The sequence below is a fragment of the Rhinolophus ferrumequinum genome, chromosome 7, assembly GCF_004115265.2.
Source record: "Rhinolophus ferrumequinum isolate MPI-CBG mRhiFer1 chromosome 7, mRhiFer1_v1.p, whole genome shotgun sequence".
In the NCBI taxonomy this organism is placed as follows: domain Eukaryota; kingdom Metazoa; phylum Chordata; class Mammalia; order Chiroptera; family Rhinolophidae; genus Rhinolophus; species Rhinolophus ferrumequinum.
Genome location: NC_046290.1, coordinates 42,226,001 through 42,241,788, shown reverse-complemented (window position 1 = coordinate 42,241,788; position 15,788 = coordinate 42,226,001). Strand labels below are relative to the sequence as shown.

At 36.6% G+C, this 15,788-nt stretch overlaps 1 protein-coding gene and 1 pseudogene across 20 annotated transcripts in view; one reads left to right on the top strand and one right to left on the bottom strand.

The window, feature by feature from the left end:
- Positions 1-15,788, bottom strand: part of ERBIN (erbb2 interacting protein) — a 104,207-nt gene that overhangs the window by 55,596 nt on the left and 32,823 nt on the right. For all 20 annotated transcript variants that reach the window (XM_033109854.1, XM_033109856.1, XM_033109853.1 and 17 more), the window contains 2 exons: positions 14,356-14,553; positions 11,669-11,786 (listed from right to left, as the gene is read on the bottom strand). In XM_033109854.1, the coding sequence (XP_032965745.1) occupies positions 11,669-11,786; positions 14,356-14,544 (307 nt within the window). In that variant the 5' untranslated portion in view covers positions 14,545-14,553. The remainder of the gene's footprint in view (positions 1-11,668; positions 11,787-14,355; positions 14,554-15,788) is intronic.
- On the top strand, positions 7,306-7,879 carry LOC117024504 (60S ribosomal protein L15-like; annotated as a pseudogene).

The window sequence follows — 15,788 nt, the reverse complement described above, 5'->3', positions numbered from 1 at the left end:
CATCAGTGCCCTCACTCCCTACACAACTCTCTGCAATGTGATGTTCCAGCTCCTCCCATCAAAATGTTAAGTATAAGGTCCCTAAACCTGCTTCTGGACTCAGTTATCTGTTCTGCTTTGGCCAATAAAACATTAGCAGAGTTGATGAAATCAAGTGTTCAAAAAAGCCCTGGCTAATTTCCACTAGCTCTCAGGTTCCTCTTCCCGTTTTGTGAGAACATGCCTGAAATGTCTGGGCTAGCCTGCAGGAGGATGAAATGTACAGCAGTCATTCCGTCATCCCAGCAGAGGACTCCCAGAACTTCAATTGCAACTATCGTTATGTAGTTTTATTATTAAAGTTTATCACTCGTACAGACTGAGCTGCAGACTTCCCCTCCTTTCTCTAATCTCTAGAATACTCTTTATAATTTAGGGATTATCCCATCCCATGAAGGTTTAGTCAAACTTGTCCCTAAAAGTAAGCCTGGTAGCTTTTCTAATAATTCAATTTAATATTGTATTCATTGGTCTTTTCAGTTTTCTACTTCTTCTTGAGCTGATTTTGGAAATTTATTTTTCATTTCATCTAAGTTTTAAAATTTAGTGGCTTCATAGTGTTCATTCTTTTTCTTTTGCGTGGAAAGTAATTTTGAAATAAAATGATGGTAATAGGGATGTGAGAGATGTTGCTTTTGGAGGGTATGAGGGACAGAAGAATTTTCTTAATGGCAAAATCAAAACTTGAGAACCCTATTACAAGTCCCAAAATTGGAACCACTGATCTACAAAGCTTTTCTTTCTCCGGAACATTTAACAAAAACTCCAATTATAAATTCATTGTTTATACAATGAATTACTTCATTGTATCTTAGTATCTGTGTAGTTCTTATATTACTGCTAATAGGCTGACTGAATTCTCTAAGTCTAAGCACATGCAACTAGAATACCGTACCTTTGTACAACAAACATTTTGCTAAATTTGACTTACCTACCAACAACACCACCCATATTTTTACACTAATTTTCTTCTTTTCTCATTCATTTACATACAAAATATTTAAGGTTACTGAATCTTCTTCTTTAGGAAGTTCTTATAAAAGTTCTTCAATCTACAATTTGTTTCAAGTGATAATTCTATTGAAGATACACTAAAATAACTCTCCTAGTATATTAAAATATTACCCTTTGCTAAATTGGCTGTATTTTTTAATGGGGGTGGCTGCAGGTCTAAGGGGTATCTGGTGGCAACTCAGAGCTCTCAGGGCAGATGTGAGAGACATGGAAAAGGGCAAAACAGGAAGGAGTTTTGAATTATGAAAAAGTTGCTCTAAACTTTTTTTTTTTAAATCACTTTATGGACATATTTCATTTCTTTTAGGTAAGCACCAAGGAATGGAAGTGTTAAGTTATATATCTACTGATGTGATGAATTACACTGATTAATTTTCAAATATCAAACCAACTTTTAATGCCTGGAATGGGCCCAACTTGGTTGTGGTGTATAATTTTTATCATACACTTTAAAAAAAAAACATTCCATATGTCAGGGGAGGGCAGGGGAAGAACATTCTATACTGGTCTCCTTAACACCCCCCATCATTTTAAAACTTAGCTAAATATCTCATTTCTTTGTCTTTGGTTAAAGTCCATAAAGTGTCTTAAAATAGTCTATATAAAAGATATTATTCCAAGAGGTACAATATTTTTTGCATATGATAAAGTCTACCTAAGGAGAAAAAGACCAAAAAATTATAGTATATTCTACTGATCTAAAATTATATATGGAGAGTGCATAATTTCAAGAATTCTATATTAGACTTCTACAAGTTTAATATTTAATGCAAAATAATGTTTATATCATCTTCCACAATACAAACACATACTTCAAACTAAATAAAATGAAGCAGTACATTAGATATTATAAAACGTGGTTATCCTCTTCGTATAACTGTTATTAGGTATAGAAGAACTCTTTCTATACTGCTGAGAGAGAAAATACCTCCTGACATCTAGGAGTTGGTCTGTTACTATCAACTAATCGTGGTCTTACTATGAACTAGCTGCCTGGCATTCAAACGGAGGCTTTGGTATTCTCCTGTTGAATTAAAACAATTTCACAGAATGTTGACAGCAAACCAGGCTATTCTTTGACTATGACAGATCAAGGCAAAAGCAAATTTGTACTCATGTCTGAACAAAGATAAAATATGAACATTGTTCAAGCCACAAAATACTAAACAACCTCCCTCTAAATTAATGAGTGACTATTTCTTTACCAATTACAGCTTTAGCCTTGCTATATAATCTATCCTACAAATAATTATTAAGAGTCCAAATTAACACCGGTTTACCCCTATTTCTTGACAGTTTCCCATCCACAGCAAACCTTCATATTCTTAAAGACTCCCCCAAATCACAAAACAAAAGCCAAGTCCTATAACAAGTTTTTTAACACCCTCCGAGGTTCCCCTTCAGTCCCCTTGGGGTTTTTTCCTGCTGCATCAAATAATAAAGCCAAATTGTTCAACCACACGTGAGTTCCTGGTGATCTCTGCTTGGAGAGGGCATCAATACTGCGATACCCTAAATGTAGAATGTAAATTAATAGTGGTTCCTTACTGTTTCTGCACTTTGGTAATAAACAGTACAGAATATAACACTGAGTTCCAGTCAAAACAGTCTGAACCAGGAATTGAAAACTCAAATAATTTTTGGGGGATACGAGATTATGATTTGGACTAGGTATAACACAAGGAGTGGTAAGGACTACGGTAAGGCACAGTGCATGCACACCGGTTTACCATCTATAATACTAACACACTTGGCAGTAACCAATGAACAACTGGTCTAAATAATTTTAAAGTTCCAGGTCAGTTTAACATACGGTTTTTCTTCTTTCATTATCTTACAAAATAAAAAAAATCAATGTATTAAAACCGCTGAACTTAAACAACATTAACTATTAAGCAAATTAGCAATTTTAGAAATTTTAAAATACAAGGGAAAAATATAGTGACTTCCCCAGCAATCTGTAATTTCCCTGTCATCAATTTAACTTCTTTGACCAGTTTGTCCCCAATCATCAGATTTTCTCAGGTTCAATGAACTGCTTTCTGCTTTGACCACAAACTTTCAATTCATGCTTCCTGGGTTTTTTGACTCAAAAAAAGGTCTTATTTAACCTCTTTAAAATTCCCATATGAGATAGAAAGATCTGAGCTACTCTTTGTGGTTTCTCTGCCTTATAATTCCAGGCTTTTTTATTCAGTGCGCTCATATAGGAAAGTTAATGACTATTATACATAGTCTTCATTTCTTTTATCTCTCCTCCCCACCAGCTTTCCCTATCAACCACGTTGCCAGAATATTTAATCATCATCCCTATTAGTCTTCTCAAAAAGATAGGCTATTTGAACACAACAGATGATAATTTCTCTAACACAGGTTGCTATTTGCAGTGGCTTGGGATAGCAGCTTGATGAACTTTTTATTTCTTTAAAAAGTTAACAATAAACCAAAATTTTAGGCATGAAAGTGAAGGGCAAATTAAGATTAATTAATTAACACTCCAGTTTTATCATAGAGTGTAAATGATTAAAAATGAAGTCTTTATGAAATAAAGACAAATAGTAGTATCTCAAATTCATACACTTCCTATACACAGAATGGTCCAAAATGTGGTTGGTAGTATCATGAGGAAGGCAGGGAAGTAGTAATACTGATGATATTATATATAGACTAGAATTAATTTACTATATATAAAAAACAATAAACAGAGAAGCAATGTTTAGAGTTCAATTCCTATTCCTAAAAAAGTGTTTTAATCACTAACCCATATTACCTGGCCAGTTGAAAAACACTGGAAGAATTATGCAAAACATTAGAAACTAAAAAAAATCTAAAAGTAAAAAAATCTTAAAACAAGTGCTCTTAAATAAATATAGCTTGCTAAAACATAAATAAAATATGCCACAATGTTTCCTGCCTCTTCCAAGCAGGGAATACAGCTAATGAATATGAAGACACTATCTGGCACATTAAAACAACACCTAAACGGAGAAACTCTAGAGCTTAGATAAACAATTATAACATCTTATTCAAGATTTAACATGATTAAATTTACAGAGTAAAGATTCAGGAGTAATCCAATTTTCTCACTCAGAACCTAAAACTCTCATCCATCTCTAAAATAGTGGTCATCTGAATACTATTATAAAAATTTTAATAATTTCAAAATCTGATAACTACTACTAATGTTTACTAACCTTTCTTTAATTCTTGGGATACAGTAGCATTTGATATGTGGCAGTTTATGAATAATATTGGGCAATATTATTCCATCTCTTACTAATTTTGCATATTGCCCTGCTTGTCTTTTCCATTTTTTCATTTAGCAATTCAACAATTACTTTTTGACCACCTACTATTATGTGTCAGTACACTAAAAGATGGGGAAACATTGGTGTACCAGAACAACATTCTGACCTAATAATGCCTCCTTATGCATCGAGAACTTTCTTGACTTTCCTAGGTCTAGGATGCTCTGTGCTACTATTTCCTGATGTATATTCTTCTAATTCCCTTGTTTCATTCAGCAACTTATCACGCTATAGAATTAATGATTACTAATGGGCTCCACTATTAGCCTGTCATTTTTTGGCAAGCTGGGTAGGAACTGTATTTTAGTAATCTGTATACACTGAATGCTAAGTGCCTGATACTCATTCTAAAATTTACAAATGGCTACTTCTCTCTCACTCCAAGGTAAGCCCTTAACATTTTGGAATATATCTTCCACTTTCTTCAATGTACATCAAACTTAACAAAGACTGTCATCCCAAGAGACCAATGACCATGTCATTTTACTTCTCATTACTAATTGCAATCCTACCTCCCAATAAAATACTTGGTACAGAGTGGTTGCTCAATAAATATTTGTCGATGTTCAATTCATTTGTAATGTTGCACAATATACATATTTTTTTTACCCTTTAACACTACAGTGTAAATATTTCATATCAGTATTGATGGAGCTACATTAGGCTCTATTCTCATGGCTATATCAAACTGTGTAATCAACGATAGATGTAACATTTCTGGTCAAGATGGCAGGGTAGGTAAGTGCTCTGCTTCCATCCTCTCACGACTACATCAAAATTACAAATGAAGTACAGAACAAGCACCACTGAGATCGCCTGAACTCTTGCTGAACAGAAGTGCTATAACTAAGGATACAGAGAAAAAGCCACGTCGAGTCTAGTGGGAGGGGTGGAGAAATGGAGAAGGCTGGTCCCGAGGCCAACCTGTGGCAGTTGAAGATAGGGAAAGATGTCTTGGCTGTGGAGGTCTGCCCTGGGGATGGTGGGGAGAGGGGTCCCAGACCCACAATGGGCTCCCCAGTTCAGGGTTCCAATGCCAGGAAGAGAAGTCTCCATAATTTCTGGCTATGAAAACAAGCAGGATTGCGGTTGAGAAGGACAGAAGGCAGTTGGAATCCCAGGAATTCCTCTTGGGGTTCCCATACATGGACTTGCTTGCTAGTGGATTTGCTTGCTCTGGCCTCCAGCACTGCAGCATCAGCTTGAGAAGTGCCATGGACATATGGGAAAGAACTGAATTGTCTGGCTTCAGAGTGAGAGCTGGAGGGGAAGCTTTCTCCCAGATAGAAGTACTGGCTGAAGCTATTGTTCATTTGTTGAGCTGTCCCCCCACCCAGTGTGTAGACACAGATAGCCATCATATCTGAGTCTCCACCAACCTGGCTAACACCATTCACTCTGCCCTGGTGATTCCCTGAGACCCCACCCCCACAAACTTGCAGGTCCACCCAAGCCGCTTCCAGTGGCTTTTCCATATAAATGGCCTCATGCTACAGACTTTTCTAAAAGCTCTTAAAGGTTCAGATACCCCAAACAAGATGCACCTGGCCTTGGTGTGCCATGTACCTGTTGCTAAGCAGCCCCCAGCACTAGTGGTAACCGACGCCAGTTCACAGCTCAGCCTCTCCCAGGTACCTCCAAGCCCAGCACAGGTGGAAGACATCTGTGTACCACTTTGTGGCTCATGCCAGGTAGTCCAGGCAGGGCACAGGTAGAAGCTGAACTTGGCCTGTGGCAGGACAGTGCAGGAGCACCACCAGGACACCTCCAGAGATGACACACCCAAACGGCAGACTGGGCAGGCACCAGAGCCCCACTAAAGTGAACCCTGCTCCTGCACAAGTTACTCCACTGTAATCACAGCTAGTCCTCACAACTAATCAGCCATAGGGTCTATCTCTCACACTGGTGTACAAACAGCAACTAAGGCTTAACTACTACAGAAGGGCACACACAACCCACACAAAGGACACACTTGCAACACCTGGCTAAGGTGACCAGGAAGACTGTCCGACTGGGCCCCACAGAACACCTACTACGTAAGGACACAAACTATGTAAGTCCACACTACTATGACCAGAACACATAGCAGCTCTAACTAATACATAGAAACAAACACAGGAAGTCAGCCAAAATGGAGAGACAAAGAAACATGTCCCAAATAAAAGAACAGAGCAAAGCTCTAGAAAAGAACTAAACAAAATGGAGACAAACAATCTACCAGATGCAGAGTTGAAAAACAGTGGTTATAAGTATGATCGATGATCTCAGGGGGAGCTACAAGAGCTAGAACTTCAAATGAGAACCAGTCAAAAAGGAAGAATATATAACTGAAATAAAGAATATATTAGAGGGAATCAACAGTAGATTAGATGAAGCAGAGGTATGAATCAGTGATTTGGACGATAAGGTGAAAACACCCAATAAGCACAGCAAAAAGAAAAAAGAATCCAAAAAAAAAAAAAAGAGAGTTTAAGGGGCCTCCGAGACGATATCAAGTGTACCACCAACGTTTGCATCATAGGGATACCAGAAGGAGAAGAGAGAGGGCAAGGAATTGGAAAATGATTTGAAGAAATAACGACTAAAACCTTCCTTAACCTGGCAAAGAAAACAGACATACAAGCCCAGGAAGCACAAAGAGTCCCAAACATGAACCCAATAGGCCCACACCAAGACACATAATAATAAAAATGCCAAAGGTTAAAAACAAAGAGAGAGGCTTAAAAGCAGCAAGAGAAAGACATTTATCTACAAAGGAGTTGCCATAAGACTGTCATCTGATTTCTCAACGGAAACTTTGTAGGCTAGAAGGGACTGGCACGAAATAGTCAAAGTAATGAAAATCAAGTGTCTATGACAAAGATTACTCTACCCAGCAAAGCTATTATTTAAAATTGAAGGAGAGCTTTTCTGTCTGGTTGCAGCCATCAGGTAAGCCAAGATGGGCACTTATAAGTACATCAGGAAATATGGAGGAAGAAGCACTCTGATGTAATGTGGTTTCTCCTCAGAATGCACTGTTGGCAGTACCTCCAACTCTCTGCACTTCACAGGGCCCTCTGCCTCACCCGGCCCGGTAAAGCATGCAGGCTGGGATACAAGGCCAAGCAAGTTTATGTCCTATATTGGGTTAGTGTGAGCTGTGGGAAGCTTGTCCATCACAGTGTTAACCAGCTAACGTTTGCTTGAAACCTTCAGTCTGTTGGTGAGGAGCAAGTTGAGCGCCACTGAGGGGCTCTGAGAGTCTTGAATTCTTACTGGGTTAGTGAAGATTCCATATGCAAATTCTTTGAGGTTATCTTCATTAATCCATTCCATAAAGCTATCAGACGGAATCCTGACACCCAGTGGACCACCAAACCAGTCCACAGAACAGGGAGATGCAAAGGCTGACATCCGCAGGCCAGAAAAGCCATGGTCTTGGAAAGGGCCACAAGTTCCACCATACTATTGGTGGTTCTCACCGAGCAGCTTGGAGAAGGCGCAATACTCCCCAGGCCCACCGTTACCGCTAATACGAGTAATGTTTGTAAAATGCTTACCTAATAAACAATTCAGGACAGTCATGTTTGCTTAAAAGTGTTCTTCGTCTGTTAAAACTAGTTGTCTGCAGATTGTTTTCATGCATGCATTGTCAAATCATAAAAGTTAAAGTGTAATGTTTGAAGACTGTAAGTGATGGTCTATTTTGTTTCTCATAACATACTTTTGTCTTTGCTTTATCTTAATAGGGAGTTTATATGTCAGTGTTTAAAATGCTGCTTGGTATAACAGGTGAAAACCAAATTCCGTGAAAGAGGAGTGTAGAACTAGCCATGTAGATTTGCTGGTGCCTATGACGAAACTTATAGCTTTATTGGGGTAAAGCAACGCTGTAGGTTTACTCTCAAGGGGCTGTGTTTTGGAGTTTGGCAAGGACAAACATTTTAAATTGAATTTTGCTTGGAAATATGAAGGATATACTAATCCATTCTCATGATCATGAAGAAAAATAAGTTGACTATGGGGCTCACATTTTTTGGATTTAACCCAATATTCTGTTTACATAACTGCTGGTTCTGAAAGGAGAAAAGTTTAAAAGAATGCCACCATTATCAGGAAAACTGAACAATCCTGTTGCAGGGGAGTTCTCTTACAAATGAAACAAATCCTAGTTAACCTACACAAAATTGGCTTGGTCTCCACAATACTACTATTGAAGTTCACAAAAGGTGGAGGCTGCTGGTTCAAGCCCATGATTCCATCTGACCTGTAGAATACTGAATTTCATGCAAAGTAGTCAGTAATGGTAATTATGCTGTTGTATACCGAAACTGAAGGAAACTGAATATAAAGTAAATGAGAATTATTAGCCTTAAGGTTGTTGTGTTAATTTGTGACCATTATGAGCTCTCTAGCCATCTTAAGGGAAAAACTATGGTTGGCTTTATTTAAGAGCACTTCATTGGCTTAGTTCAGTCAGTCTTAAAAGTTGTCTTGGGTCAACCTACTTGATCTATTCCGATAAGGCTACTGAGAAAAGTCATGTAGTTGGTATCAATACCAGTTCATGGTTTCCAATCTAACCTTATGTACTGTCTAGTTATTTTTTTATCCCTACTCAAACTACCCTCAAAATCCTTACCCTTCCACAAAATTTCCAGGCCGTCAGTTGTGCTCACATTAATGGTAAAGCACACCACCACATTCTGTTTGCCTCATGTTTTTGAATAGACTGGACTTCTGTTTCCCAGAGTGAACTAACATGTGTAGGAAATACAGAAGAGGAATTGCCCCAATTTCTAATTCTGTGCTTGTTGACTTAAGAGTAGGTAGTTTGATTCCAAAGTCCAATTGCTGGTTTCCTTGAATGAACTTTTCTATTTTCTTCAGGGGTCTTAAAAGGCTCAGTTAAATGATTTCTAGAAAACATGTAGCAGACTCTTAAAACCTTGAGACCTGAATTCCTTTCCACTCAAAAATCTTGAACCATCTATTATGTGTGTAAAGGTTGTTCAACTAAAGAAATAAATGTCTATTAAACTAATATATATATATACACATATATATAAAATAATATTTATATAATTATATATATATATATAAAATAAAATTGAAGCAGAGATAAAGAGCTTCCCACACAAGAAAAAGCTAAAGGAGTTCATAACCACCACACCTGTTATTACAAGAAATTCTAAAAGGACTTCTTTAAGAAGAAAAGATCAAAAACATGAATAACAAAATAGCAATAACAACATATCTATCAACAATTACTTTCAATGTAAATGGATCAAATACTACAATCAAAAGACAGAGAGTAGCTGAACAGGTAAGAAAACAGAATCATTACACATGCTGCCTACAAGAGACTCACTTCAGATTAAAAGACACACACAGGGGCCGGCCCAGTGGCTCAGTCAGTTAGAGCTCCATGCTCCTAACTCCGAAGGCTGCCAGTTCGATTCCCACATGAGCCAGTGGGCTCTCAACCACAAGGCTGCCGGTTCAACTACTCGATTCCCGCAAGGGATGGTGGGCTCTGCCCCCTGCAACTAAGATTGAACACGGCACCTTGAGCTGAGCTGCAGCAGAGCTCCCGGATGGCTCCGTTGCTTGGAGCATGTCCTCTCCACCACAGGTTGCTGGTTCAACTCCCACAAGGGATGGTGGGCAGCGACCCCTGCAATTAGCAATGGCAACTGGACCTGGAGCTGAGCTTCGCCCTCCACAAGTAAGACTGAAAGGACAACAACTTGAAGGTGAATGGCACCCTCCACAACTAAGATTGAAAGGACAACAATTTGACTAGGAAAAAAGTCCTGGAAGTACACACTATTCCCCAATAAAAAAAGTCCTGTTCCCCTTCCCCAATAAAATCTTTAAAAAAAAAGAAAAAGAAGAAGACACACATAGACTGAAAGTAAAGGGATGGGGAAAAAAAAAAAAAGGCTAGGATAGCAACACATATCAGACAAAACAGATTTTAAAACAAAGACTATAACAAGAGACAAAACAGGACCCAATAATCCCACTTCTGGGTATTTATCCAGAGAAACCCAAAAACTACTTCGAAGCGATATGTACATCTGTATGTTCACTGCAGCATTATTTACAATAGCCAAGATATGGAGGAAACCTGGATGCCTATCGATGGATGAACAGATAAAGAGGTGGTACATATCTAAAATGGAATATTACTCAGCCATAAAAAAGAATGAAATCTTGCCATCTGCAACATCAAGGACCTAGAGGGTATTGTGTTGAGTGGAGTAAGTCAAAGACAAATGCCACATAATTTCATTTATACGTGGAATCTAAAGAACAAAATAAATGAACAAACAAAACAGAAATAGACTCATAGTTACAGAGAACATTTTGATGGTTGCCATGTAGGAGGGGAGTTGGGGAATGGGTGAAAAGGGGAAAGGTTAAGAAGTACAAATCGGTAGTTACAAAATAGTCATGGGGATGTATGGCATAAGAAATATAGTCAATAATCAGTAGTAGTGTTTCCCCAGAAATAAGACCTAGCTGGACAATCAGCTCTAATGCATCTTTTGGAGCAAAAATTAATATAAGACCCGGTCTTATTTTACTATAAGTCAAAATAAGACCGGGTCTTACATAAGACCAGACATAATATAACATAATATGATATAATAATATAATACCGGGTCTTGTATTAAATTTTGCTCCAAAAGACGCATTAGAGCTGATTGTCCGGCTAGGTCTTATTTTCGGGGAAACACAGTAAATATCCATGGTGTCAGATGGGTACTAGATTTATTGGGATAATCACTCTGTAAGTTATATAAATGTATCATCACTATGCTCTACACCTGAAACTAATATATTGCATGTCAACTGTGATCGGAAAATAAGTTATTATAAAAACACAATGGACATTACACATGTTACTACTTCCTCATTACAAACAGGGCAGTGAATATATATCTTATTAGGTTGGTGCAAAAGTAACTGCGGTTTAAAAGGTTAAAATTGCAAAAACCACAATTACTTATGCATGAACCTAATAAATATGTAAATTTAAGGATATATGAATATGCACATACACATTCACAGCATTTTAATTAAAAGGTCAATTAAAATTTTCTATACCTTCTACCTTGCTTTATGTCTTTATGTTCTCATAGATCATATATATATACATACATATAAATTTTATATCTATTAAAGCTAATACAATAATACATTATAATCTGACATTTTAATTTTATATTTTTATTTGTTAAGACACAACTGTAATCTTAATAATGTAACATGTTCCCAAGTACAAAAAGTTAGGGAGGAAAAAAAAATCTTACCATTCTTGCTGACATCCAGTTCCCTGAGATTAATGAGATTTGCAATAGATGCTGGTAATGCTGTTAAATCATTGTCTGGCAAACTCAGTTTGTGTAGAGACTGACAGTTAAAAAGTTGCTATTGAAACAAGGGAGGAAAGGATTTTGATTACTTCTTAACTTTTCTTAAGTATTTCATCTATTAACTTTTATACAAAGAAATATTATAGTGCCATTAGAACTGAATGAGTTATACCTACACAAATACTAGAAAAAAATCTCTTACTGTTTTATGCTATTGAACTGCTCAGAATGATTTACATCCTTATACTTCTGCCCTGAGCAAAATGCACTTAGAGAATGAAAATAAACATACAATTGTATTATGTTGACGTAGTATAAAAATAAGTGGCTGTTAAATACAGAAACTTTGGAGCTTGTTACAAGCATCTTTATTCCAAAATAAACAGTTATATAAATTAAATTCAAATAAGTACAATTGACTTAAAATGACTCAAAATAGAGCATTCTGATTTGGGAGGACAAAATAAATAAGGGGGGGCAAATATAGTTAAGCTAAAATCACAACAGTAAAATGTGGCCTAAAAATGTATTTAACCAAAAGCAATATGTTAAGGGGCCACTTTTGTCCATGCCACAAAAACTGTATGGAGCACAAAGGATATTTACAGCAATGAAAATACTTTTGTACGATACTGTAACGAATACAGGTCATTTTACATTTGTCCAGACCCACAGAATGTACATCAAGAGTGAAGCCAACGTAAACTACAGACTTCAGATGATTATGATTTTTCAACATAAGTTCATCAATTGTATATAGGTGCACCACTTTGGTGGGAGATGTTGATAATGGTGGAGGCCATGTATGTTTCAGGACAGAGTAAGTATATGGGAAATCTCTATACCTTCTCTTAATTTTGTTATGAATCTAAAGCTGTTCTAAAGTCTTTAGGAAAAAACGAAAAACAAAAAACAAACTTGTCAGAATGACAATGAATAAGCCCTATTTAAGAACATTCTTCCAAAAAAGAAAAATTGTTAGGTATGATAAGTGATTCAGTTATTTGCACTATCATAGCAAGCCTCTCTCTTTTCAACACAATTCCAAGACTGAGATCCTACCGGTTGTGATTAGAGAAAAGGACTAATCTTACCATGTTTCCCCAAAAATAAGACCGGGTCTTATATTAACTTTTGCTCCAAAGGACGCATTAGGGCTTATGTTCATGGGACGTTATCCTGAAAAATCATACTAGGGTTTATTTTCCCTAGGTTAGGTCTTGTTTTCGGGGAAATACGGTAGTCTTCCATGATCTCTAAAAGAACTAGCTAAGGAAGATAAACTATTAAGTTGGTAATTGAGGTTTTTGCAATTATTTTTAACCTTTTAAACTGCAATTACTTTTGCACCAGCCTACTATTTGCTGAAGAACAACATACAAGGAACAGTAAATTACAAAGCACTCTATTACAACCCAGCGAAGTAATTCATAAACATGCAACCCATAACCTTTAAAATTTTATCCATAGCCATATAGACTTCTTTACAATTTTGGATGACACTGGCTTTCAACATTTTTTTACGAATGGCCACCGGAAAAAAAGCCTTTTTCAAAACCCTGCCATCCAGTATGTTATGCAACAGACACACAAATCTAAATCAAATTTCGTGTAACAATGGATACATGCAACACACTCTATTTTGTATTCTATTATAGTACAGTTGCCAGATAAAATACAGGATGCCTAATTAAATTTGAATTTCAGATAAACAACAAGTAATTTTTTAGTAAATGATCTATATATTGCATAACAAATTTATACTGAAAAATTACTTGCTGCTTATCTTTAAATTACAATTAAACCGGGTGTCCTGTATTTTTCGTATCTAAACTTGCCAGTTCAAATCACAGCTTGTTTTTGGAAATGCCATATATGTTAAATTGATTTTTAAGCCACCAATGAGTATATACCCACAGTGTGAAAAACACTGCTGTTTGGGTGGTAAACAGTTCTAACAATTAAATTAAAGCTATTGCACCTTTTCCATCAAAGAAAATTGAACAGAAGATGAAGAGGGATTAATATTTAAGGGAAAAAAAGTAGTCAGAGAAAAATTTTATTTAAGAAATTGATAATGTGAGATGTTTCACAGCAACAAACCAACTCCATACTTCTAGATGTTTCTACATTTCAGAAATATTAAGGTCTAAAACATTTCCAAACAACCTGATGTGGGGGAAACAATACTACCTCTAAAAAGATGGTTTGACAATTATGATGTGGTAACTAAAAAAAAAACCTAATATATCCTCAATTACAATAATACAAATCAATGTTTTATAACAAAAAATAAAGCACTAATTTCAGTTCTTTGTCTAGTTAATTCTACTGGCTGCAGAAATTGTGGTCTTATTATCTACCTTAGTGGCTATAACAAAACTGTAATTAAATACAAAACTTTAAGTTATTTACACAAGTATTCAAGCAGTTAACCTGAAGAGATAACTGTTAAAATTATATTTTAAAAACATTTGAATTGTACTGCATATCCTAAGATAAAATTAAACCAAAATGAAAATAATGCACACATATGTGTCAGCAGCATTATGACAACATTGGGAACATCACATTTCTATGCATAAAAATAACCAAAGGCAATTCTTGAAAGAGTTTTAACATACCTTTGGAAGCTCTTCAATCTGATTAGCATCTAAATAGAGCTCCTCCAAAGTTTTTTCAAAAGTAAAAATCTCTTTGGGAACCTGTTCCAAACTGCAATGAGAATAATCAAGAGTAGTGACAGTCTCCTCTTCCCCTCGTAGGCAACGACATGGTACCAACCGCACAAACAAACTTCGTTTTGTAGTCATTTTTAGACACTGGAATATTCAAATAAAAATAAATTTGGTTAAAACATGCATATTATAACCAACAATTTTTCAAAACAAATTATTCCTATTCATCACAATTTATATAGCACAGATAAATACCTCCTTCCCTACCCCCAATGAAATGCATTTAACATTGCCCTACTATAAAAATTTATATATACTGAATTTCAAGTTGAACTCAAGCACTTCTGTACTTCACAAAAGATCCGTTAAGTAACCATTTGTATGCTTCTAGAAGAACCATGCTTTATGAGTCTGCTCATCCTCAATAAGAAAAACACTAATACAACAAAGATAATTCTTAATTTCTGGCTAAGAGCTGTTTGTTTCTTAATTAAGATCTTGACTATGAAGTTTTGAGTCGGAAGTGGGAATGCAAAGATATTTTCAGGTCTTTCCAACCAGCCATCACAATCAATCACCTTTTATTTTCCTGACTCTCCCACATCAAAATTCCAATCTATGCCAAGTATATTTTGTTTCAAGTAAGTATTGGTCTTTTAATTTTCTGAAGAGCTTATAGGTCTTACATTTGTTAAAGGTTATACACGAGAGAACAAACTTGCTTCAGTAATGTACAAACTTCATCATTTCAAACTTACTGGAGAAAAGAAAAGGTTCAATTCTGTATTAGTGAAAATTCTCAAGGCTCATTGTATTAAGAACACAACGTATGTACACAGGTTAATTCCAGTTAGGCTAAGATCATATTAGCCACGAAAAGCCTACTTCAATTAAATAAGAATGACTGCTAATTAGTGTTATCAATTCTTTGTAAAATGACAAATTCTTGCCCTAGGCAGAAGTATTAGACTCCTACAGTATTAGACTCCTTCCAAGCAGGGCCAAAAAGACTAGGTTGAAACCAATGAGGCAAATGCCTCAGGCACAAAATGTTAGGAGGCACCAAAAAACTCAGTAATCAAACTAAATATTTTAATGCAATATTTTTTAAAAAATTAAAATGACTGGGCCGGTCCGGTGGCTCAGGCAGTTGGAGTGCCGCTCTCCTAACGCCGAGGTCGCAGGTTCGATTCCCACATGGGCTGCGCCTTCTACATCTAAGATTGTGAACAACAGCTCTCTCTGGAGCTGGGCTGCCGTGAGCTGCCATGGGCTGCTGAGTGCTGCCGTGGGCTACTGTGTGCTGCCATGAGCAGCCAGTGGCCAGCATGAGTGGCCAGCAACCATCGTGGGCTGCTGTGTGCTGCCATGAGCAGCCA